Raw genomic sequence first — 27,612 nt, 5'->3', positions numbered from 1 at the left:
TTAAACACGTGACAGGGAAAACTTACAATTCTGTACACATGCACAATAAAATTATTGGTTTCTATCACTGAAGACATGTATCTAACCCATTCCTGAAAAATTTCAGGACATACACACAGGCATCAGCAGCGTAAAATAGGGTAATTCCAAAATGTACATATATAATATATACATACAAATGTATGGTCACCACCCACAAGATGTTGATACATGGCTTTGCAATTGTGCAACTCAACCCACAATCTTGTGGTACAGGTGCGCCAGCTATTTAGATCTCCTGGCAATATGGGCTCATCTGAACTACATATATTGTGATAAAGACAAATGCAAGGTGGTATACCTAGGAAATGCCAACTGAAGGACTGCAGTTTCTGCCCCCAAATGAACGACTCTGCAAATGATTTTTGAATCACCGTAGATGACCAGCAGAACTTGAGCTTTCCCAGTGTGATACTGTGGCTAAAGGAGTTAATATGATCACTGAATATGTATGCAGATAAGAATACTGAGTAGGAATAGGGAGGTGGTATTACATCTGTCACTGGCATTAGTGAGACTGCTGCTAGACTATTACATTCAGTTCTTGTGCCTGTGCTTCGAAAAGCACATTGCAAAGTGGTTCTGATTACACAAGAGGTCAGGCAAGATGATTGTAATGATCCCTCTCTATGATCTTGTGAATTTTAATGTAGGCAATACATTCTCCTTCAGATCACGTCAATGTAAATCTTCCTTTGCTTTGACCAAGCAGCTGCATCTTTTTGTTACAGCATACTAAATATTTTTCCCACCGTAGCTAAATATTGCTCTGCATCATGCGATAAAGTAAACTGCTCACATGAGGCTGCCTGGATTCTTGTTGCGTGCGTTGGAAGTCCCTATGTAATCACAAATTAATCCTCTGATTTTCTGTACCACACAATCCATCCGTTGTTGCTTAATAGGTGCTTAGCTGCATGTGTTCTGTTTTAATGTTATCCTTGATGGTCCCTAGGGCCAGATTCAACAGGGACAGTGAGAACTGAAATGGGCTGCCTAAATCAACTCAAAAACCCGGATCTCAGCCCCTGACAGGCTGTACACTTCTTTGCAACCAGTTTTACAAAGCACAGTAAAAATCTGCAAGCAAAATTTGTGAAAAGTTTCTCTAGAAGTCCAGCTTTCAAAGCCTAATCTAAATTACTGTAAGCCAGATCTAAACCACTGTAGGATACAGACACAATCGTACACAGTCTGCCAATAAAACACGCACACACGCACATGCCTATGTCTTATGATCATCGATGATGAAGAGTAGGCACCCAGTAAAATGCTTGGGCTAATGTAGATGCAGTGGATGTGCTTTGAATGAAGAGGACTTTTCATTGCCCTTTCTTCATTTAAAAACATCTGTTATATAATTCAGGGACTTGAGCTGAAAAACGAAGGGCTAAAATAAATTGATTGCAAATGCATTTTAAACTTTAGGCTGGGAACCTTCTACTTGCCTTACAGAACTTAAGAAAAGAATGCAAAATGTTCTGGAGCAGGAAAAATAACAACCTGCAAATATATTCTGTTCTTGACGAGACACAGTAGTAAAGGAAATAACTTAAACCAGTCAAACTTATACGTTCTTACTTAAATTAATTATAATGAAACATATCCTGACAGCATGATGAGTTTCATTTTTGGATAATCCTGAAAAATGGCAGCTTTCTGTGACAACAATATGCAATTAATTTAAGTAAAACATGTGGAATGACATTTCATCTAAGGCAGAGATTTATTTTGAGGCTTTTAAATTGTTGTGTTACGTTTTCATGGAGTTTTTCCAGACAATGTATTAGCCATACCTATTTGAAAATGAAACAACTTTTCTAAAGATGACACTATTTGTTATTTTTCAAAATAAGAGTTTATAAGAGTGTAAAGTATTGCTTTGGTCCCTGTTGTTATTGGCGAGGATTCACTTACTATTTCCTTTATCTGACAGCCTCATACATTTTCTGGAATGTGTCACTCTAACCTTATCAGTTTCCTTATTAGTGCCATTCTTTCTCAGAAATTACTCTGATATTGTTGGTGTCATGACTCAGTATCTGTGTATGACCCTTAGAATGTCACCTTTTCTTCACCTGCTAGTTTAAATAATCACCAGAAATGCAGTTAATTTCCTTTGCACTTGTGGACTTCTCTGACCACTTCTATGTTGCCCTCATGCTTACACCAATACAACACACATAATGAGATCCACCAATTCCTGATTCCACTTCCTCCTGATAATCTTCCAGGGCCAGTTCTCAATATAATGCTCTTTTCTCTAATAATACAACTGTACTTGCCAAGACCTTCCTCTTTCAGCTTACTATACCTTGATGATATATGTATCAAACACAGCCTTCATCCCAATGCGTTACAGAAGTTTGTGCTAACACAGTACTTATAACACATAACTCTCACCAGTATAACACATACTAGACCATTACTAGAAATGAGATGGACTGCTTGATGTTATTTGAATAAGTGAACACCTTCATGTGCTACCATATGTATTCTGAAATATGAGTCACTACCTTCTTTAGTTCCTGGAGGGAAAACTACAGAACTCTGTTGTGACAGATTTCACTAAAGCTAGGATATTTTTTCCCTGCTATGCATATGATTACATGGTATTTTGAAAGTAAATGTGAATTCAGTAAGAAATGTCAGATTGTCTGTATTAGACTCAGTCGCATACACTAAGATGAGGTGTATTACTGCACCAAGATTGCTACAGGGCTTCAAATGACTGGGAGCACAGGCAGAATATTCTCCTATTTCCTCAGAGGCTCCAGAATTTAAAGATATGTGACCACATCTGAATAGGATTTGTAAGGTGACATTGCAAGTGAATGTCAAAACTGAGCACAACAGAATAGCAGAGAAGTGTCCACTTTATCTTTCTCTAGTGCTACTTTATTCTACCACTCCTACTGGCTGATGGGTATAAACAACTGAAGAACTGGGAGATGCTAGTAGGAGTAAAGTGCTCCTAGAAATAAATGATGCTTATGTGCTAAATTGCACATACAAGAATTGAGGAAAACTGTTCAAAGCATTTCAGAGGTGGAGTTTTTATTTGCTTGCTTGCTTGCGACTTTCTGTGTGATCACTACTACTAAAACAGTCTAGGAAGACAGACAGATGTTTGTAATCTTTCTTATCATATCTTGACTCTTACTAAACTAGCTTTGTTCTATCCTTTGCCTTCTCTCATCTGCTATGTTGTATTTGTGTTATAGGGGTAGCCTAAACTGCTGTCTGGTGAAAAGTTAGAAAATGAGCATCTCATTCATCTTAACATCATAAATTATAATGTGATGATGTATTGTTCTTTAACTGGATGGAATATGGCACCTATGGGAAAAGAGAATGGCCTATTAAAATATTCCAGGAAAATTAACAAGAATTTCTGAAGCCAATGAACAATTATTTTCTAATAATCTGGATTTATAGATCCTGGACAAAATTCAATCTCATGTATTTCAGAGAAACACATTCAAAGGAATTGTGCTAGGAATCATTAGGTATCAACAAGTGATCACTCTTATTCAGATAATTAATATGTTTTAAGGTATGTATGCAGATGGCCAGCCTGAGGTTAAGCTAATGGGTTAACACTGTGCGAAACTGCCAGACTTTGCAGACAGCAGAAGGAAAAGAGTGGTTGGCCAACCCTGACCTGTGGCTAGATAAACAAGACAACAGTGCGAGACACTACTGGACACTATGGAGAGTGAAAGGGGAGAATCGGATAAAATAATGAAATTGTTCCCTTTTCAGGCACAGTTGTCCAATGTGCTAAGTGCCACTGAAATCTTATAGTACTGAGTGAACTCAGCGTCTTTCAGTGTCTATTCTTTCAACATTTGTAGCATCTTCTCCTTTGCACTACTCTCCAATCTCTTCTCCACTCCATTACTTTGAGTCTCTTTTATCCTCATTACAAGCACACCTTGTGCTGTAATAGAAGCGTAGCAGGTTTTGTTGCCTTGTTCTCAGTCTCTCAGCTGGGTTTTTAATCTCTCGCTCTCATACAGAAGCATGTTCTTCCATTGTTCCAAATGTTACTCTCTTTCCTTAGACTTCAATTCCTTCTTTGCACAACCATATTCATTTTTTTCTCTGAAAACTTAGCTTCCTTCCTTTGCTTGCTTTCATTATCTTCTTTCTTTATTCTCTTACTTTTCTTGTTCCCTCATATCTCTTTCCCTCCTTGCTGCAAATTTATTTTCAGTTCTTCCTATGGTCTAAGTCTGATTCAGCACACATGTACCAATTCAAAACCAGAATAAAAAAGCTGGGCCATTGCCTACCCAATATATATTCTATAATTTGATTGTGGGTGCTAGAAAATTGTACAGTCAGGAGGTTTATTTCATTCTTGCTAAATCTCTTTCCAAAACATTTTAATTATCAATGAATGCATAATTTCTGTGGATGCAAAACAGTCTGAGATATTCTTGAAACTGTACTTTGCTTCTTGAAATATCTGATTGCTACAGTTTTAGGAAACAGAACAATATTTTACTCAGGAAAAAAAAAAGCTGCTTCCAAAACCAGAAACAGTATCACGTTCAGCGTATGTCATTGCCTGCAAGATATAAATACTGCTCTTGTGAAACTAATCTGATACACTGCATCTGTAATTTTTTCCATTTGATTACACTGCAGAAAATTTTATGCAATCTAATATGATTTGCTAATACTGCATAAGTCTGTACAGAATACAGAGTGTTTTGGAAGCAAGGGTTGCTCATATAAACGACCTTTATTCTTCATCACTATTACATAAAAACACCAAAATGACTGAGGAACATACCATCTTTTACCATAGAGATTTCCTTTTAATTACTCATCTAGTGGTCTGTTGTGCTATTGATTGAAATATGAAGATGCTAAAGTCTGGGGCTAATACTGAAGACTGTGACATCATGAGCTTTGAATCCTAAATCTTATTCTTTGTTGAAAATTCCACTTCCCAAGATCCAACCTTAATTTCTCAATCTGTTTCTTAATATTACAAGCAGTATTTTCCTCATTTCCCTTCCTTCCATCTGCTTTCTACTTTATTATATAATTTTAACTACTGACATTACTTTGAAGTCAACTGAAAATGCAACTGTTCTACAGATTAAAATTAGACTAACTTTTCTGTTAGGTTATTATTGCTTAATGAGTTCATCTTTATGTATTTTGTTATAGAAAAGGACAATTTCTTGTATGTAGTTAAGGTGCAATTGGAGGGGAACAGTTTGTGAAATAACTTCAGTGTTGACATTAACCCATATTAATTCTTTAATTTCAGTGCAAGAAGAGACAATTTTATAGCAATATGCTGATGTTCAAGTTAGGATCATTCTTAATTCACTACAGCTAGCTTTCTCTTATTAAAATTTTGACTATAATAAGAGATTTTTAGAACTACGAAAAGCTTCTGTTCAATTTAGGTTTAAGATCTGTGAAGGTTCAGGGGATAGGAAAAGTTCTTCCTTTTCCTTATTGATTGGTCTTTCAAATTCAAAGCCAAAACACAATTTAAAATATGGGAATAAAGCAAATTTGGGCCCAAAGTTTGATGAATAGATTCCTTGAAGAGGTGATTTTCTTTTTTAACTTAGTTCCTAGGAGACTTTTTTAAAACTTAAGACTAAAAGTCACGTGCATAAGTTGGATTTACATATTTCTTGCAAGATGTTTGAAACTCCTTGGCTCATCTGTATAAGCATCTAAACCAATCATCCATCCAAAATGACTTCCTTATATACAGAACTCTGATACATATCAGTGGCAATGACCTTTCACTTGCTCTTCCCATCCTCAACCACTGGTCCACATATGGTCTGCTAGAATATAAACATCTCAGCTCAGACTTTGTTTTAACATATGTTTGCAAAGGTCCTCCTGTACATTTGATGCCATATAAATAATCCATGATAACAACAATATTAATCCTATGGATTTGGATAGGTAATCAAAAGAATGGAATGTGAAAGGTCTATTGGATTTTTTGGCTATTTTTCTTCTTGCTGTAAGCTCCTTTGACAACAAAAGCTATTTGTAGCATCCGTCACACATCTTGCTGAAAATGTCTCTTCCAGCAAGATAAATGTGCTTTTTAATACCACATTCATTATGACAGTGATGACACACTGCCTATAAACTGCAGCTTGCAGACACAAGTCAAGGATTCAGAGGAGACTTTTGTATCTTATGTTCTTCTCAAAGCTTAGATCAAAGATACCAATGACTAGATAAGCTGAAAGAGGCACCATCAGTAATTTGGAGTAGAAAGCTTCTGGGTGAGAATAGATGGTGTGAAACAAAAAAATGGGAGAATACAAAACATGGTGTTAGGGCGTGACTGAATTTTTTGCCTCACCCACAACAAGAAATTGCCTTTTATTAAAGTCAACAGTACTAAAAATAAATCCAGGCCAAACAGATCAAGAGGTTCCAGCTAAAGTAGCGTGTTAGATGAATCAGCTATTTTAACAGGGGATGACTGGATCAAAACTTACTCTTGCATGTTTGCTGTCAGAAATCTATGACAGAAAAGATGTATGGTAGCAGGAAGCCTACAGTGCAAAGAGTCAAGTATGTATCTTTCAGCTTCTGTTTTGCCTTTTTAAAAATTAATTACAGATACAAATTGTTCATTATCCATATTGGGGTTATTTGCCCAAAAAAGTAAGTCTGTGCACTTAGTATAAACACATTTTTTAAATAGTCGGTCATTATGCTAATAACTTTCATGTGCAGCGTATATGACTCACAGAAAGTGCAGGTGCACAGGAAGTACCTCAGCAATTATACAATATTAAGACATTTTGTGAATAGAGACCTGAGTACATTTTTATCGTATTCCCAACTATTTCTGTATATAATACCTTTTATAAAAAACGACCTTTCTCACAATGAAAAAGTTCAATAGAACGTACGCTTCTGTAAGAACATTTGTGGCTTTGTTAAAGGCAAGTGCACCTACAGTCTAACACATCCTGTTTGTACAGACAGTCTGTTCAGAGTAGGTCCAGCTGAGAACTTCATATTTTCTAAGCCCCCCCCAGCTACGTATAGACTATTAATCTAAACAGAGAGACAGCAAAGGCAAGAGCACTGGTATGCAATCACTCATCCTAAAAGGTTTCAGCAGAGTTAGCATGGTTTCATCTCGAGCCACACAGTGAACCATGTCAGACAATGCCCTTGCATGGTTCAGTGACTAGCAGGATCAAGAGCTGTTCCCAATAGGTAGTTGGAATTTGGCAACCTTAATCTGGGAAAAGAGTGTAGAGAAGTGCATATATATGTGGACACAAGCTAAGCTATGTCTTGCCAATTAACCTCAGGTCACAGAATGCTTCTGATACTGGTGAGGATATAGTCTGTGTTTGGGTAGTGACAGATCCCTCTTCCTTACTCTGTGTTTCTCAAGGATGTTTCTCTGGAGAGATCTCAGACATGATACTCCTAAACCTACCACACTTCACTTGCATTTGGCCCCAAACCAGAACCCCACCACTTTTAGCTTTCTATATACCACTCCAGAACTTCCTCAAGGGCTCCTATAATGATAATTCATTTTATTAAATTAACCAACAGTGTCCTTTTTAGAGTAATGTTAAAAAAAAAAAAAAAGAGGACTATGTTGTCCCTAGATATTTTGTACCAGCTTTTAGGTATGAAGCACCAATTACAAAACGAATGTCCTGTTGCACAGTGGAAATTGCACCACTAATTTAGAAATTACAGTTCAAAATGGACTCTGTGAAAACAAACAGTGTGCACAAAAGAAAATATAGTTCACAAGTTCAGAGGTGACAGAATCATCTTTCATTATCCATAGTACAAACAAGTGAACAAAGCTACTTAAAAAAAAGAAATTCACCACATCATCCACCGAAAAATAGATGAAATGTCTTCTCTCACCTCCATATTATCAAAATTTACAAATTTTTACCCTGTCTACCATCCAACATTTTATTTGGAAAGTTGGAGTTTGAGCTGTATTTGGAATAACCTACCTGAATTAGAAAAAAATTCCAAAGAATGGCAGCTTTTCATCTCTAGAACAGAGATTCATAGATGTGGTCATTAATGTTCTGTTTTCTGCTTTGTCTGGTGGAACAGTGGCCTCCAATCAGCCTAACAGATCTGCAGGCAGCTCTGAACCACATGATGAGCAAGGGCTGGATGATCCACTGACCAGACGATGCTGGGGAGGTTTGAACAGAGGAGAATTGCTATGCAACAAATTTTTCAGTGTTTATTGAGAGTGTCCAGGTCCTGAGGGCACTAGTAGGCCTTAATGGCCTTGACCAGCCTCACCTGGGGCCTCCACCTACACCCCTGCCCATGGCTCCAGGAGCCCCATTTCAGCTCAGCCCTGGGGCTGTCAGTCTTTGCCAGAGCTATGCTGGAGAAGCGCTGGTCTCCAGCTCAGCCATAGCCATGCCCCTGCCTAGCCATGGATCCCACTGAGCTGGATCCTGACTGTGGACTGATTCCTGGCTTGACCTGGGCCCTGCTTCGTCACTCTGGACCTGTGCAGTGATCACTAGACCTGATCCTAGCCCTGACCTGTGGATTGACGTCCTGGCTTGACCTCAGAACTGCCTCATCACCATGATATTGCCTTATGATCTGGACTCTTGATTGGACCTGGCCACCACAGCCGAGCTTGCCCTGCTCACCTTGCTTGGGCGCTGTGTGGCTGGGACCTGGCTGGCGAGGCCCCTGCCCTGCTGACTGTGTTTTTCCCCTCGGCTCTCATCTCGCCTTCCCTTAGGGAACAGCTGGCCCTTCCTGGTCCCTGGCAGTGAGTGCGTGACAGAAAAAAGAATAAATGTGCTCTGAGCTTTCACAGAAGAATTCATGACCAGAAGCAACATTCGTTGCTGAAGAAATCTTTTCATCTTCAAAATAACAAGTCTGACAATACAGAACATCATTTGATGGTTAACTGCTCTTTCAGCTTCCTTATGCAGTTGGCTAAAAGCCATGTGCAGTTAAATCTATGCAGGGCAAATATGCTAGTACCAGTGCAATCTATTTCCAGTGGTTTTGAACATATTGACATGGTCTCTTGCAGAAAGTTGGCTAGACACAAATTAGCTCCATCTGGAAGCAATATAGTAATATTACCATACAGCATATGAAAAGGGACTGTAAATTAGGTAAGAGAAATGTACCAACAAACCTACACTTGCCTCACACTTATCCAGCTTGGAGTAGTAACAAAGTGTTCTGGGATTATCTGAACCTGCCCATCTAGATGCATTTAAAACTACTTCCTGGACATATTACAGCAATTTGATATATCTGGATAAAGGTATTAGTCCTTTAGTAAAATCTAACTACTACAACATGTAATATCTAAGTCATCTTTCCTCTGTGTACACTGTGTTGTTTTTTTTCTCTCTAGACAGCACCAGAAGTCTTGATACTCATATTTCAGATGCTGACTGGACTGAAAAATCTCAAAGATCTACAGCTCTGAGTCTGGCTGAAAAGTTCCATTATCAGGAAGAACTGAACTTTCTGTAAGGAGGTAAAGCTTTGCAGCTTTTAGCGTCAACAGACAATTTTGCCATGACTTTCATGCAGGGCCTGATATTGCAGCTGTAAATCACACAGTAAAGCTTGCCTTGTTACTGAGGCAGAAACTCCTCAGGGACCAGTCAAGATTATGGAATGAACTTCAACATAAAGCCATGACAAACTTCCTCTCTTGCTCTCTAACTGCAAATAAAACTTCTTAATTTCTCTAAATATAAACAAGTTTTCAAATTAATCTGTTAAACCAGATACTATTAGTTTAAATGACATTCACCTTTAAGTAGACATTAATGGAAAGAACGACTTGATCTAAAAGAATCAGCCTTATTTAATGTATTCTTGTAAGGTGCTCGAACACCATGCTGAAGACATATCAGGATTAGTGTAGCACTACAGGAAATTGTTACATACAATGGAAACTCTTTGGAGAAGACGTTTCTGTCTCATATTTGTACACTATGTATACAACTTTGCAATCATAACTAAACAGAAATAAACAAAATCATGGCACTTTACAGCTGAAGATGGTTGGTGCTTTTTGGTTCTCTATGTCTGAATAAAAATGATTGTGAATCTTTTTAACTCTCACTAAATAACTTGGTTACAATGTCCCATTTCTTTTCTATGTAGCTTATGGGCCTTTGTCAGTTCCTATCTATCTACTTTGAAATAGATCCAATACATTACTTCGGACTAGATAAGTTCTTACAATATCTATCATCTGTATTATAGTTTAATAGGATTGTTAGTCTTATACCTAAAGTATGACATTTTGAATCACATCATCATTTTCTTTATTAAGGAAAGAAATGGTAGTCACATCCTGAAATGACCATCACTGTGAGGCTGACTCAGTTATCTCTAAGGGTTCACTTTATAGCTTTTAGAATTGACAGAGTATTATGTCATAAAATTCATGCAGGGCATGGTATTGCAGCTGTAAATCACAAGGGCAACTCACACAGTGGCCAGCACTCTTTGGAATAATCTTTACATTCATGTTGTGTTCAATAAGCCTTTTAGTTGAAAGATTACATATGAGTCAATTTTTCCCCAGGACTGGTAAAGGGTAGCTCCTGTGTCTTTGACCCTTTCAAGCTGCTTACTAAAATGTAAACACGGCTTTGTGTTGGACATTTATTTGTACTTGTAACCCTTCAAGGACTATAAGGGACAAGCAACTCTAATTCAAAGAGTCAATTTGCCTTTTGTGATTTGCTTTAGGGGTATTTAAATCTAAACTGCTAATCTAAAATCCTAGAAGCACTACATCAATTAAGCTAAATGAATCAAGCCATTGCAGTTGGACTGTACTAACATTTAGGCAATCTATTACATTTTGTATTTTTTCTGACAGAGAGACCCTGCTCCTGCTATCTGGGTCACTTCAGAAAATCATGCCAAAAGAGCAGGTTGCACCGCAGTCCTGGGGGAACTCCTTTTCTGCTTGACACTTACTGAAGCATTACTTTGAAGTTAACAGCTTCCACTGCAACCTCAGTCTATGTATAGCAAAAGACAATGCACGCATTTCAGATTTGCCCTTTTCTTACCCTTTAGTTACCTACTGGAGTAAGGACAGCAAGATCTAGGAGCTTCAGCCCACTGTCTTTCCATCTCCACCCGTGAAATCTCCATCCACATCTGTTTTACAGTAATTCCTTGTTGATTGTCTAAGGCCTAAAAATGGAGGTTTTTAAGTCTATTGCTGGAAAGAATAAAATTACAGAGTAACATTTTGGGCCATTTGCTGGGTGGCACAAGCAGAAATATTTCAGGGGGCTATGGCTTGCTTCAACCCACCCAGCAGTAATTTTCTTGGAATTCTTTGATCTCCATCTCATTTTTCAAAGAGGCACTCTGGTTTTACAGTGATACATTAATGGATTTTTGACTTCTTATTACATTGCTTGCACTTCTGAACTCCACTCAGGAGATGGAATATAGACTCACATGACCACCTGCCAACACAAAATGCTGACTGTCCTCATCTCTACATGCCTGATATTTCTTTTTTGAATATGCAGTCTTAGAGACAATGAGGCAACTTACAGATCATATATACAAGCTTGTACGTATCCTGAGAGTTCTGCAGTTTTTGATAATTTGGTGTTTATTTTCATTGCCTCTATATTCTCTTCCTCACATAGAATGGAGTAGGTTACTGTAGGTTGGTCTTTAAAGCAGGTAGGTTGGTCTGTTGGTCTTTTCTAAAGCATTTTTTATGTTGACTTTTGAAAATGCTTTTTACTTAATAAGGAAATGATAAAGCAGTCATAAAGTTCCAGACCTGCATCAAGCAGGCTTCAAAAAATAAATAAGCATTAGGTACACAATGTTTCGAACTTAGGAACAAAGGGTACTCCTGGATTTTTCATTATCTTTTAATAAGAGGGTCAGCAATTCTCAGGGCAGTTCAAGAAGAAATACTCCTGTAATGAAACATATATTGCAAAATTAACCAGCACTTTTAGCAAAGCAAAAGTGTTCTTTAAGAAGCAAATTATTATGTCAGAATGCATCATTTTGAGAGGAGTAAAAATACATTAATAATAACAGAAGTTATTTTCCTCCCCAAAGTAATATTCTAGTTTTATATCATAGCTACTTAACATCTAATTCATACAGATTCATATATTCATACTCACAGTGGTAACATAAATATGCTATTTTAAAGGAATGTTCAACAAGATCATCTCCTCAACTATGTAGGGAAAAGGCTCCTGTCAATAAAGTTGGAAAGTTTATGTTATATATAATAACATCTTTCCATTTTCATTAGTTACTTCTATCTGTGGAATTTTCAGCAGTTTCTCAGACTGTATCCATTGACCCATTTGCTTATGCCTAACCACATACATTCTGATCAAGTATGAATGAGTTTGCACTTTCCAAACAGAAATGGAAACTTTGTTCTTCAGCCAATTCCCTTTCTCCAACACAAAGGACAGCAAGACCATGTGCTCCCTCTATAGCTAGACTGAGGTCTGGGGGAATGAAAGAGGATCCCTTTAAAACTCCTTCCTTTCAAAACTGAATTTTATCTCAACCATACAGTCAGGTTTTATCAAAACAGTATTGCCTCCTTGGCATGCTCTAGTCCGCTTTACTCCTAGAGATGAGATAAGCTTTTCCAAGTAGATAGGCAGATTTTTTTTAACAGCTAGAATCAGATTTTTTGCTCATATATTTTCTACAAATAAAATAGTATGTGATTCAAAAAAAAAACCCTTCTAAATTATTTAGACTTAGAAACAAAAAAACCCCTACTGCAATTAATGACAGACAATATAGATGTACTTTCTTGTATGATAAACACGGAAACTTAAGTACCTGAGAATGGTATCTACAGTGGAAATCCTGTATCTGTCCTCTTGCAAAGACTGAAAACAGAGCTTTGCTTAAACCTTGATCCTTTCCAGGATTTAGGTGCCATTCTTTGGGTTGCAGGAAGGTAAGTCTTGCTGCCTTTTGGTTACAGTGCTGAAACCTCTCTGGTAACTATGGTGTGAAAGCTATTTCTGTAAAAATTCTGGGAGAGGTCAATTCTTTCTTTTAAAAAGAAATCTAAAAGAGGAGAGTAGAAGTAGTATTTCCACACCTTTTTCATCCAGTAGCTCATTCATCCAAGATACGAGACACAAAGTTTCAGTTCTTCCTCTGTCTTTAGGGATTTAAAGCTTTACTCCCAAAGCTCCCTACCTAAGTGGATACCGTAATAGCAGGCTGCAAAGCATTCTGCAGGAGGAAACACTGTCGGTCCTCCTTGTATTGCACTTTACAGGGAACTAGAAGTAGTATAAATATTAAGCACTGAGTCAGCCATACAGTTAATGACTGCAGCCAAAATTCATGTAGTATAACTTATTAGTTATACTCCAGTACTATACAAAATAAGTCAGACACTCAAATACAAGACAAATCAGTTGCATCAGAGAGCTCTTTTTTACCCCTGAGGAAAAAAACAAAGAAACATGAGCGAAGTTAATGAAACACAATGAAAAACACTATTTCTTTTGGAGTTAGGAGGACTCTGAATGAGAATTACTTTCTGGACTTATTTGTTTAGGGTGTTTACTCAAAGGGGGGCCTTGCAAGAAAGTTCAAGGAAAGTGAAAAAATGGTAGAAGTATTGTGGCTTCTAATTTGATAGATCCACTCAGAGTCAACATTTGTTTTTCAATGAATCTCTGCTCCCGCCCCTGCAGCTACAGTCTCCATGTTTAAATTTGGGGAGATTTAACCAGCAATGAAACAAAGTCCATTCTGCCTCTTCTCTACAGCCTGGTTTCCACAACCTTGATTTACTTTTATTTGTTTGCACAACCTTGACTTTTATTTGTTTATACTCTTTCATCAGGACTGTCAATTTTAATATTTCAACTATACCCATATTGCAAAGGACTGCACTAAAATCATTACTAGCTTTGTAAAATCAGTTCTATGAATTTTCCCCAAGAAAGGGGTAAAAACTGCATATTGTCTCTAGCTGACACAGCTCTGTCAAAAATACATATTAATATCAATAGAGAAAAGAAACTAAAATATTAAATATTAATATTTAATATTAATTAAATATTACTTACTTACAGTGTGTCAATTTATACTTTTCCTCAAAATAGGACTCACCTCTGAGATCTCTGAGGGCTTTTTTAGCTTCAGTTTTCTAAAAATTTGGAACTCTGAAGTTGACAAGGATGTACAGTAAGACTGCAAGGCCAAACAACAAGGGTCTGAAGAGCCCAAATAAAAGAAGATCACAGGATATGGAGTCTCTCACATTAAGGCTGCTCTGTCTTCATTCACACGTAAATCATTTCCAGCCATCTGACAGACATTTGGTGATCAAAAGAATTGGTGGCAGTATGTTACCAAAGGATTAATATTTTCATCACAGAAACGCCGTAGTTGGTCTGAAGAGTTGGGGGATTGTATGAACACCTAGGTTACAGCTCAAGCACCTTGTCAGGAACAGATACTCAGTTCTGCCTTGAGTTATGTCCTCCACTTGGACAGATATCCTGAGTTGGAGAATGAGGGCAGTTTTACTGTACTTCATGGGGTGGCAATGGGGGATGTTTGCAAGAGTGTTCTCAGGATACTTATGTATTCTCACGATACTAACATATAAGAAGTATTCACCTATCTAATTTCACTTACATTTTTATAGTCTACCAGTAAGAGCTACAAAACAACAGCAGCTAGTCAAAGAGAGCTATTAGCCATCTATGAGTAGTTACACTTATAATGATCGTAGAAGCTATTAAAATGCAGGCAACCATAATTTCATCAGGAAAAAAAGCAAGTCTGTGTGGAGGAAGAACATTTTTCATCTCTAGTCTTCCACTTTATCGTCCTGGAGTCATTACAGTTCATCTCCCTCTTCTAGTGATTGCTACACTTTCTAAGAGCCCTCTAGGTCAAATTTAAGGTGCTGTGTTTCATAGCAAGATCAATTTTCTCAACATTTTTGCTACTGTTTAAAGAGATACACTAGGTTTGCATCCTTGATACTATATAACTGACCTGATTGTTTTAAAGATGAGCATATTTGAGAACCCTATCGACCTACTGATCTGATCATGAGGTATTCATATGAATGGAATGGTCACTTTAATACCACCATTGCTAAAGATGTTAAAGATGGAAAAAATTATTTTGTACTTTGTCCAGTCCATCTGATTATACAAGTAGAACTATTCATTTAAATATTTGCTAGTATCTTTATTTCCTTCCACTTTGAAGAGTCCCAGGATATTTACACCATTCTACTTAAAACACTGTATTAAGGTTTAACCATGTCCCATAAAAAGAAAGTAGAGAGAGTAAATATATTTTTCCTAAATTTCATTTGATTATTTCTGTCTAAAAGATATAATCCTAGATTACACATACTAATGGTATCATGGGTAGATGGATAAGAATTTATTGTTCACCGTTTCTTCCAAAACAAGAACTGGGCACCATCAAATGCTCTTTAATCTAGGGTAGGTCTGTACCAGCTTTTCAGTGTCTCAGCAGTCTACTTTCCTAACACAGAACCACAGTTCTGCTCCTACAGTTAGGCTGAATTAATTTGGGCTCAGATACAGACAATACTGAGAATCATTACCTGTGTCTCTATCCATGGTCTATTGAAGATAATAGGAAAACAAATTTCTAACATACAGCTCTAAAGAGAGAGCAGATAAACATTTTTTTCCAAAACTGTAGGCTTGTAAAAGAAAATATATGCTTTAAATATTTTATTACTCTGATCTTTCAGGCTGATTCCTTACACACATCCATATTGTTGGCTGCAATGGAGCTCTGCATAATACAAAGTCTGTATAAACAGATGTGCTGGAAGAGATAGACCACATTTTTCTGTGCTGTAGCTATGAATAACATACATGCATGTCTATATCAGAATGTAAGCATGTATCCCTACACCTAAAAAAAAATTTACTGAAAAGGCTAAGGCAGTTGCAGAGTCATGATCCTTTCTCCTTTCAATAGCAGCATTTCACATGCTTCATCACAGGAAGCAATTGCTGTCATGTGTCTGCACACAGCCTGCATCCATAGCTTGAGCCAGCTTTGTCTATACCAACACACACACAGGGTATATATATGCACTCCTATGCCTGTGAAAAGCAAGGCACAGGTAGATATAAATGCCAAGAATAAGCATACTGCTTCTGCACCCAAATACATAGGACAATTTACCTAGCCTGAGCCTTTTTCTTCCTATGTATATCTGAATTTCAGAATTTTAAATGCACTAAACATGCAGAGGGAAAAGAAATTATAGGCATATAAGTCTACTTTTCAGGCCTTTTATTGCACCAAATACAAATAATCTTTTTCAATTAGCCTTAGTACACATTATGTGTATGGTTAGAGGCAACTGGCTAAAAGGCCAGTCAGCACTTTCTGCTACAGAGAGTGAAACAGAACTGTGCTTTGTAATGTTTAACTTTGATTTTAAGTGCAGTTGCTAATAGATACCACAGGAGTTTCATAAAGAAGTATTTTTTGCAATAAGATGACAATAAATCATAAATTACCTGAAAAGAGGAAGATAGATGAATCTCTGATGAAAGCTTTCTGTAACAGGACATATTTTTTAAATACATGGCTTAAAATTTCAGTAAAACTACAATACTGTTTTGAAACAATTCATAACAGTTTTCATTTAATATAATATGGTTCCTGAAGTATGTATTTACTGTATTAGTAAAGCCCATGTTTTAGCTACAGTGAAGGTTCCTAACAAATAAATATAACACACAGAATGGTAGTACTGTGTTAGATATGCACAAAGTCTACCTATATAAAGAACACTCTGTTTAACAATTATAATAAGAAGTTACTAATCTGTGTTTACTGCAAGGCTATGCTGAACTATACATGAGTAAGCCTGGCCTACTGGAAGCAAGGCTGGTGTGATGCCGTTAGGTGCCATAGCATCTTGTCACCCAGACCCTTTTCTGAAACCAGGACTAAAGACTTCTGCAATTGTCTGGCACAGATCAAGTTTCTGTGCTTACCAGTGTGCAAGAAACAGCAGTCTGCTGTGAGCTTTCCACATTATCACAGAATTGATATGTGTGCGTGGCTCCCCAGGAACTCACCAGTGACAACGAACCTTGTAGTCCAAAATTATTTAACATTTTAGTATCTCAATGGATCAAATCTGGGTAAGAAATTCTAAGAAAAACCCTTATCCTTCCATTTCAGCTGAACTCACACAGTAACTTAACTTTCAACAACTCTAATGAAGTTGGCCTTGCCCTAATTCTTTAGCAGCAACCCACTCAATTTGTATGAGTTTGTACACAAACTAAGTTTGCATCTCACCTTTGCAACCTGCCATAAAAATGAAAAACATGGGTGGCGATACAATGACATGATGACATTTAGCCAGTGAATGCCCAAGGAGTAATATTGTACCAATCAGAACTGTTCTCTGTGAGATAAATAGCTAAGTGAGAAGTTGTGACATATCCAATTAACATTAGAAAACTATCTTTGGTAGTAGGCTCCTCAACAATCAAACTTTCATGATCGAATGGTGTACTGCAGGATGTAGACAAGTGCTGTATCTACGGAGAATACTCCATATATATTTTATAGGATCTTATGAATATAACAGCTTATGCTATGAATATTTAAGGACCAAAGGAAGGCCGGATGATCAGTTGAGAGCTGCCCTTCATTTAGATCTGTGTATAACAAATATAAATATTTATTAGGTGGTAGTTGTATTAACATCAAGAATAATCCTAAAACATATACAGCTGCATCAGCATTTTCTTTGAAACTCTGTCTAGCATAGAAAATAATCTTGAACTGAAAACTTCATAACTACTGTTAAGGAGAGAATTGTTTTTGCAAAGTAAGGACAGCATGAATAAGAGAGCAGTAGAGTTTTTGCTTCACAAAATCTTTCTGGAGCATTTATAAGCAGACATTACAGTTTTATGTATTTTATGACTAAAGTTTAGTTTATTGAATGTAAATGATTATTGCATTCAAAACAAGAAAAAGATGTAGAAAAGTCTACTTTAGAGCACATTGTCAGCTTGTGAGAAATTTATTGATGGATTGCTCTCAGGACAGTCCCTTTGGTTTCATGGAATAACCCTTATTTGTTCAGACTATCATCTGTAAGAATATGACCCAAACTAGACTTTGCATAGGTAAGCAAAAAAATTTAAAACTTCAGGTTCTTAGACACTGAAGTTTTATTGCTGCCTGTGATTTTTCTTCTTAGAAAAAAAACAAAAAAGTTGCCACTACTTTAATTCTGTATTTGTGTTGCTGGATTTTTCAGAATGAATATATTTATACAGTCAACAGACCAAATTCACCATAGTTTGAATAACTAATGCAAAAATCCACTTTACCTTCATGAGACCATCATTCACAATATTCTTCTAAAGCCCGATAGAGTCTTTCCGACAATATAACCATTATCCTGTTTATTGCTGTTATGGTAAAACAAAAATTGATTTTTCAAGTCACAACAGATGTAAGTTGAATATAGCTTAGCTCTTTATCTAAGTGCCTTGGGCATAAATAGGTAATCAATCATATATAATCAATTTGTTGTTCAGCCATGCAGAGTCCCATGTCTATAATTTCTGCCTTATTCAAATATCTTTAGTCTCAGTATATTTTTCATTGATTTTTTCATCCAAAAGTGACACAGAAATAAAAAAACCTGTATCTCCTAAAAATCAGAAATATCACTTCAGAGAAAAAAAGTATCCCCTTTGAATGTCATTATATTCAATATATTTCTCTATTGGAAGGTTTGGAACAAGTTTCCTGAGTTATCCTGGTCTCACTCTCACTGAAACTGTCCTATTGGGATTATAGGAATTGACTTTAAAAGTAGCAGAATCAAGTAACAGTTCCACAGTTTAACATATTCATTAAAGCAGTAATATAGGTGCAAACATGCCATGAAGCAGAAGTGTAGGTCTTTTTATGCAGTTTCTATCCACATTCAAAGTAGATGAGAGAATGGTTTTAAATGCCCTAAGAGTTCCAGCTTAAAATATTAAACAAAGCCTCCACAACCACAGTTTTGGGGTGACAGTCACATGGGAACGTTGATTATTCTTTTTAAAATATTAAAGTGTAACAAAATGCCTCTTATTGTCAGTCTTTTCATTGTCTAGCTTGCTACTGAATAAACATGAGCATAGTTGTTTTGGTTTGTTTGAAAACTACTGAAAAATGTAAATAACCATTGAGTTTAGAATAAACAGTTGAATGTGACATTTGCTTTCATTTTAAATAGCTTGAAATGAGAGAAAGAACAGCATGACATTAAAAGCACAATCTATCTTATTGTGTGGTTCTTTTTCTGTGACTTTCTAAAAGCGTTACTCTTCACACATTCTGGAAGATAACCAGAAGCTGCGTTTGGTCAATTTTATCAGTAAAATGAGGGGTGAGAAAGAATATTTGCATTTAAAATTCCTCTTCAATCTAACTGCCCTAGACCTAGACGCTTCCCAGTATCTCAATACACTGGCCTATTTCTTGCAATCAAATTATATATTTCTTTATAAATACAATGAACATATTTAGGTATTCATATTAACATGAGTGGCTTTCACTACAAGACGTTGTGGAAAAATCTTACATATTTAATATGTTAAAAATATTGCAGAGAAGTGTGATATTCCATCCTCTTATGTCCTCTTATTCCATCCTCTAACTGTGCTGGAAATTTGGCAGAATAATTTTGTGTTTCATTTTGACTAAAGCAGTACAGAAAGGTCTGGTACAACACTAGCTTTAACTCTCAGTTCCCCTCATTTCATTAGAATCATATCATACTTATTTAGAACTCCTCTCTTTTCACCCAGAAATGACAATTGAAGTACAAGTGAAAATTAAATATAATAGGCATTTTAGTCTCAAATTTATTCTGTTTTGTAACTGTAATTGGCAAATATTCTTTGTGTTTGGGGTAAGACGACAAGTGCTAGGTCACTTCTAGACTCACATAAGATCTCTTAGCAAGGCTTACCATAGCTCTTAAAAAACATAAAGAAAAACATCACTGCACAACTCATTACTAGCTTCTGATTCAGAAGACAGAAGTACAGCTCCGGAGTCAAATGTCTTCCAAAACATGATCAGAAAGAAACTCTATTTTTGGCTTACACTTGAGCTAAGCACCCTTCAAATATTTAGCTTTAATCAAGTGAAAAAGTCTGGATGTTCAGATTAGAATATATTATGTGAACATTGGCTTTATCGCCTCAATAGGATGTTCCTTCCAGTGGAGGAGCTATTCAAGCACTTCTTCCTCTCACCCTGCTGTGTAAATCATAAACGTCAATCAATCAGCTCTATTGTCTTTTTGTCTTTTTGCAAGTTGCCAACAAAACCTTCGCCTTTAAAATTGCCTCTTCTTGTGGAGAAAAGACTCTAGAATTCTCCCCTCAATTTATAAGGATGATACCCGTGTTAATTTTCCTTGTTATATTTCAGGTAGATGATAAAAGCGGGTGTTCAACCAAACAAATCTTAACCTTCGTAATGAAAAAATGACACAAAATCAATCATCCCATTGGCCTTGTCAATAAAGGTGATGATGAAGGACTGAAACAATGTTTGAACTCATTTTTATTTACCATCTCCTAGCTTGGCACACTAATATAGAAACATTATCAGAGGTGTAGATCAGTCATCAGCTGTCAAGCAGACAAATCTAATACCTAAACCCACAACAGCACAAGATGTAAGCTTAAGAGAGGCAAATAAAATGCAATTCCAGTACTGTTCCCTCTACTCAAAAAGTTTCTGCCTAATGCAATGTAGAATATTAACTTAATTTACAAATTTTGATTGATGAATTTCAAATAGTCCTCTTTTCATTAGCTCCAGCTGAAGCTGCTGGCATTCCAGCCCTCCCTATCATCCCGTTCAGGCTCTTCAGCATCCTTTGAGTAACAATAAAAGCACTGTACGGCTCAGTGGTAAATCAGTACTCCTAAAACGCTCTGTAAGTGAGCCATTGCTGCCAACTGGTAGTCATGTATTGCTATACATGGAAAGAAGTATTAGGCAATAATTCAACTCGTGTACAGCATTAGTGGAAGGATTATGAGTATGATCCATAATGCATGTAATGGGGAACAACACCATGTGGTTTGCTGTAAAATAACCAGAAGGCAAGGTCCAGAAGGCCAGTTTTATGACAGTTTTGAATACTCTTCAGCATCTAAGGACATCTTAAGTGCAGCACTGCTTGTGGATTACAGGTTTAAATTATGTCTCAGAGGGTAATGACAAGGGCCTACTTCAGCTTTGTGAAAGAAGCTTCTTCTGAGGAAAGTTCATAATGGCCAATTCAAGCTTCTCTGAATTGTGCTGTAGTGGACCTCTCCTTAAATAAAGGGAGCCCATATAGATTAGTCACCCTGAACTAAGGTTAATTATTTTGAATAGTAAGTCACAAACCATTCACCAACCAAACCAAAAACACAACCAAAAACACAAACCAGAAACACAAACCAAACCCAAACTCTTTGATCCCAGAAGCTGCACAGCAGTTATTTGTTAAGCGTGCCATTCAGATTCACTCACAATGAATTTTTTCTAAAATGAGGAAAGTTCATGTAGTCACTATTTCTTTCCTCTGCACATACTTTATAATGTCTGTACTTCCTCCTGCAGATAGTCTTCAGAAGTTGCTCAGAGATATTATTTATGCTACTTCCAATAAAAGCTATATATCTGTTACATAAGTAAAGAAAAAGGAGTGATGTGTGTAACTCCCCTTTCCCCTGCAGATGCCCAAGTGAACACATTCCTATGTAGCCCTCTTCTTTTCTGAAAGCTGTTGAAAATTATTTTCCCTTTGTTTGGGCTTTACTTTCAAAATGCTAAATGTGAATATGTTCTTCACTGCAACAAGACTTCACTTTTCTTGAGAAATCTTTATGCATTTTCTTTTAAATACTCTCATGAAGGCCATCAGGAAACCTCAAAATATTTAAATATTAGATAATTACAGAGGAGTGATCCAAACTTTTGAATGCTTATCCAAACTGATTTGAACGGTTAGCTATTTCAAGACTGAGCAGTCAATACAATCTCTGATTAGTAGAACTGAGCAAATTTTTTTGAGATTTTTTTCAGGAAACACTGTTTAAACATTTAAAAAGTCTGCTACAGCCATCCTATTCTATTTCTTGAGGTTCACTTTCAACTCAACATTCAAATGATAACATTTTACTAGAGTAAAGAAAAATAAAAAATATGGATCAATCTGTGACATTGCATTCATGTGCATAACTAATCAAACCAAAGGTGCTTTCATATACTAGACAAAACTTGGGGGTGAAATAGTGTAGTCAAAAATGAAGACAATAAACACATATAGAAATTGTGATATGCTTGTGGATAGTCTATGAGCAGAAAAGGAAAAAAAGTTTATTGGATAAATTACTCATTATAAATTAGTTTTTCATCTCTAAGGTTCAGTGCAAAAGAACAACAACTACATATGACATTTGTTGCTGGCCAATGAATAGATTCATTTGTTGTTAAAATCCAGTCAAATATGTAATGTAATGTTTTATTCAGAAAGAAAAACTGTGTTGATTCTTTCATGTAAAGTTAAAAGTCTTTCCCCTACAATATTATTTACAAATTCATATATTTATTTGATATGACTTTGAAATTTTCCTTCCACTTGCACACCAACAGAGGATTAATTATTATCTCCATCCATAGGATATCAAGATGAAATAGTATTTGTATTACACTCATAATTATCTCCAAAATGGCAAGAGATTTTCATTGCAAACTGCTGGATGACAGACAGTCTGGGGAGCCCATATTTTCCCAGTTGTGGAATATACATGTTGAAAGGATCTAAGAGACCAAAGGCTCTCCAAAACATACGAATATCTTTCTTGCTACTACGTAAGTAGGCAAAATAGAAATGAGAACCCATTTGTTTGTTTTAAGGAATAATTTATTACAAACAAAAATGACCCTTTTAATTTTGTCTGTTTTGTGTTCCTGAGAGTATAAGCATGTCAAAACAACGGGGAACTGGCTGAATGTTTTCCTAGCGTTTTATATTCCAGCTGCCTCAACCTCTCCTCCTGCTTTCTGTATATTAGCCTTCCAGAAAAAGTGAAAAAAATACTCCCTAAAAACTGCTTAATACCCTAGGACATTTACTAGTACTGTAGGTGAAAAAAAAGATTTCCTTCGTTTATAATCTTAATCTCAAATTACAAGGATTCTGTTTCGAAATTTGTCACTCATGGGTTGGGAAAAGATGCAGTTCTGCACAGAACAGGAAGACCTCATACATTTTGAGACCAAGAGATAATACACTAACTACAAAAGACGATATACTTTTCAAAATTCCTTTTTTCATCAGGGCTTTTCATTTAGAGATGGAAACTGTGTTGAGATAAATAATGACAAGGGCACAAGAGAGACTGACTGCTTCCCTCCTTTTTGGTCCTGATGTTCAGTTGTGACTTTTGGTATTAATGGAATTTGTGTCACCTTATCAAACTCACTATTATGTCATAAAACTGTGATACCTTTTGTTTTGCCTTTGTATTTGCCACTAAATATAAGATGGGACTTTTAACCTGAATGCTAGAAATTTCACCGTGATTTGAAGTGGCCATGATCTAACCCCTATTCTACAAATATAGATGGGTGGGTAAAGCTTTACCAATAATGAATATATATTTTTTTCAATTTCTTTCTTCTATTCCAGGAAAACTTCTAATTGAATAAGCCCTGCATCTTCTCAATGGTTCTCCTAATGATAGTTTAAAATTAGGATTATGGAGCGGATGGATAGTCATCTTATGCTTAGATTTGCCACAGTTAGAAAAAGTCAGACATTATATTTGATGGTACTTTCTCCTCTACCTGAATATCTGTTGTTATGGTGATAGTTCCAGGAGGGAACATTAATGAGGATCACTTGAAAGCTTTGATGTTTACAGCACAATTATTTATAACTCTTCATAAGAAAAGGTGATAGTTAGTATTGCTACTTGTTAATATGCATCATTTTATCAGTTTGCATGAAAATTACCTGAATTTCTATTTCTCTTATGCATCTACAACACACTTGATTTTGAATGCAAGTAAATATACACATATATCCATTTATATGTAATAAAAAGGATTCAGGAGAACAAAAAAATCTTATTTTCTCACAAAGAACATAATTTACTGTTCCTAAGAACTTGTCTACAGTAAGTAATGCCTTTTAGCTATAATACAGTCTTTAGAGTATCTATATTGTTCTTTTGTGATGCCCTAAGAGCTAATCAGCATGACCTTCCCATATCCAAAGCTAAGCCATGAGAAACTATAGGAACCCCCATCACCTAAAACACAGGTTTGCAGACATTACATCACTCAGGCTATGATATACCATTAAGAGGTATGGCGTAGAAAGAGAGGAATTATTGGACTAGAGTCTTCAAGTTCAGGAGTACTTGAAGTTGGCCACAGAAGTGGGGCTCACATCTATTATTAATGCATGCAGTTACTTACATATTCTTCATAGGCCTCGTGTGCAGGTGGTGGGGGCGGTCTGTAGCCGGGGACTGCCGGAGTGCCCCGTGCCCGTGGGGTGGGAACGCCCCTTGCTACTGGAGGGACTGGGAGTGCTCCACGCGTCACTGGGGCTCCTCTGGGTGCTTGGGCACCTCGTCCAGGTGGGGGCGGGGGAATCGCACCTCCACGACCCCTAGGGGGAGTAAAAAGAAATCAATACTTTGGCATGCACATCAAGCAAGGGCATGTAAGCATTACCCCATTTTAAAGGTTCATATTTCTTTACTACTATTTAAAAAATGTGTAACTGGGGTTTTGGCAGTCAAGTGCTTTTAGGCAATATGTCAGGAGGAATAGTGTTATGGAAAGGCATTATTTTTAAGCCATCCAGTGATTTTTAAACCTGATCCTCTTGTTGCTCGTAGTAGTGAAAATGTGGATCAGTCATTCATTTTTGTGGAGTTACTCTAAAGCAGTACTAGAGCAAGAAGAAATTGAGGACTTTCATCTGCTGATCTCAAACTACAGAAGCAGTCATCTTCGCATCCTCCTTTTTATTGGTGGGTGGGACTGATCAGCAGAAGAGTATGGCAGATGACAGAAAAGCACATGGCAAGGCAAAGCAGAGCACTGATACCAAGGGAGAGCAGGCACTTTCCTTCTTATTGAATTTAGTGCAACAGAAGGGAAGGGTAGCCTGCTATTCTGCTTTCCCCCACTGCGCAGAGAGATCAGCGATTACAGATAAGCACAGAGAAGTTCAGCATCCTCCCATTCTTTTATGTTGTACTCATCACACTGTACTAATCAGTATGTCAGAAGGAGAAGCTGTTACAGGTTACAAACAAGGTCTGGTAATTATACTACACCCTGAATTAGAAAGGGATATATCAGGGAAGCAAGCTTTGAGTTTTCTTTCAGAGCAGTATGCTCTTGAGTGTGCTGCGCTTTTTGAAGACTGTGCAAATGCTCCGTATGATCTTGAGTGACACGACTGGCATCACTTAACAGCCAGGTCCAGAGCCGTAAACAGAACTCGTTTCCCTTGTAGTGTGAGCCGCTGTTAGTTCACTATTGAGAAAGTCAAATCCACAGCTTTTGATGTTCCTTATTTTACTACAAGTAGCCAATTTTATGCTAAAAAATGCATTTTATAAATATTTTATATTTAGCTTTAAATATTTAATTTGCAATGTTTTTAGAGTTCCTCAAGGAACTACCTTTTGGGGAGGCTTATATGTTAATCCCAGTGAGCAGGGCAACCAGCTGGGAGGAATGGTGTCCAGGGGGAGCATCCTCTCCTAACATTTTGATTTTTTTCAATCCCATAATTCTTGTACTTGTAGCTGCACATTGGCCCAGCTTCAATAGAATGTCTTTAAAACATTTTCCTGGGATTTTGGAGTTGTAGGTAGAGCAAGCATTCAAAATCCTACTTTCTATGCAACGTATTGAACTAGTAGAGTATTTTGCAAGAAATGGGGGCCAGTACCCCATTGAGTATTCTTTGAAGGTAATTTAAAAGCTGGCAGTCTGTTGCAGTGATGTTCTGAATATAACTATTGAGTCAAGCTCTTCAAAGATCTCAGGTCTAAGAAAGACTGGTTTCTGAACCCCAAAAGACTTTCAGTGGAAGATAAACACTTAGATGGTCATGAATGCCAAGTGTAAAAAAATCTATGCATGTGCCTCACAATACAGATAGAAAATTATGATTTAATTCAGAAAGAACTGAAGGGAGACATGATAGAGACCTTTGGGGAAAAAAAGGGCATAGGCAAGATCAGTCAATTTAATTACTGAAGAACAACCCCTCCATCTAGTTTAGAATAAGGAAGAACCCCATTCTATCTTCTCTGAAATAAAACTGGATTCCTTAGGACCCATCTTGAAATGATCTCTATGGAAGTCTAGACGTAACTACATAACTTAGATGCCTTAGGCAACTAATTTCTCAAGGCTTCACAGTGAAAAAAGAGTCTGAAAGAGAGCATTAAGATTATATACTGGCCTTATGAACAAAGACAGAGCTATCTGTTGCCAATACATGAAAAAGTACTTGGAGGAATTCAGGAAACAAATTCATACACCAACACTTTTAGACGATGTCAGTGTAATTCATATAGAATTGATAACACATAGAACAAATAATATATAAAGTAATATGTATAATATAGATATAATATTATGCATATAATATACCCAACAAATATGTCATTGTTTGGCAAATAAAGTGTCATCCGAGCTACGTAGCCTTCTCTGACTATAGCACAGAATGCTCTTGTACTGACCAAAGATTTTATGATACCCACAATAATACTGATTCTGTGCCAGACAGAATATTCTTTCCTAGAAAGAGCCTTTCACTGGCTTCATAATCTGATCTGATTTGTAGTCTGATATTTGTGGTATACCACCCACTATAGCCTGTGAACTGTACATTAGAGGACCTGGAACAATATTGACCAGACAATTTCTCAGAAGAAAAACATTTTGGTTCACTGATCATGACATGTACGTGATTTTCTTTTATTTAAACTATGCTTGTTTTACTAGTGTTTACATTTCTAAAACTAGTGGCATAATAGCTCATGCTAACACACCTTGAAGGAGCAGCAGGTGGCACACGGATTCCTCTTCCTCTAATGCCCCGTCCACGCACTGAATCCTCTGAACCATTCAAATATGATAGTTCTCTCAGCTGCTCCTGACGAATTTCATCATTATAATCCTGAAATGTAAATGGTAAAACTCACTGAAACTTTGTCAATATTTTGGCTGAGCTGCTAAACCACCCAAAACAGAATTACTGTTTGGCATTTCCCACTTTTCTATGTGGATCTTGTTTGTATGAATTACTCTGCAATATTACCTGTATGCTGAAAAATCATATTTTTATATGCAGAAATGATATGAAATTGAGGTATTCAAGGACTGGACAACTACTTATAATATGTGGAAAGACAAAGTTAT

The 27,612-nt window shown here is 36.7% G+C and overlaps 1 protein-coding gene across 13 annotated transcripts in view; it reads right to left on the bottom strand.

Moving 5' to 3' along the window:
* KHDRBS2 (KH RNA binding domain containing, signal transduction associated 2) overlaps positions 1-27,612 on the bottom strand; it is a 513,233-nt gene that overhangs the window by 229,258 nt on the left and 256,363 nt on the right. For all 13 annotated transcript variants that reach the window (XM_067294146.1, XM_067294142.1, XM_067294143.1 and 10 more), the window contains 2 exons: positions 27,243-27,370; positions 24,637-24,832 (listed from right to left, as the gene is read on the bottom strand). In XM_067294146.1, the coding sequence (XP_067150247.1) occupies positions 24,637-24,832; positions 27,243-27,370 (324 nt within the window). The remainder of the gene's footprint in view (positions 1-24,636; positions 24,833-27,242; positions 27,371-27,612) is intronic.

The sequence above is a fragment of the Apteryx mantelli genome, chromosome 3, assembly GCF_036417845.1.
Source record: "Apteryx mantelli isolate bAptMan1 chromosome 3, bAptMan1.hap1, whole genome shotgun sequence".
Taxonomy (NCBI): Eukaryota; Metazoa; Chordata; class Aves; order Apterygiformes; family Apterygidae; genus Apteryx; species Apteryx mantelli.
This window is presented reverse-complemented; position numbering and strand designations above follow the sequence as displayed.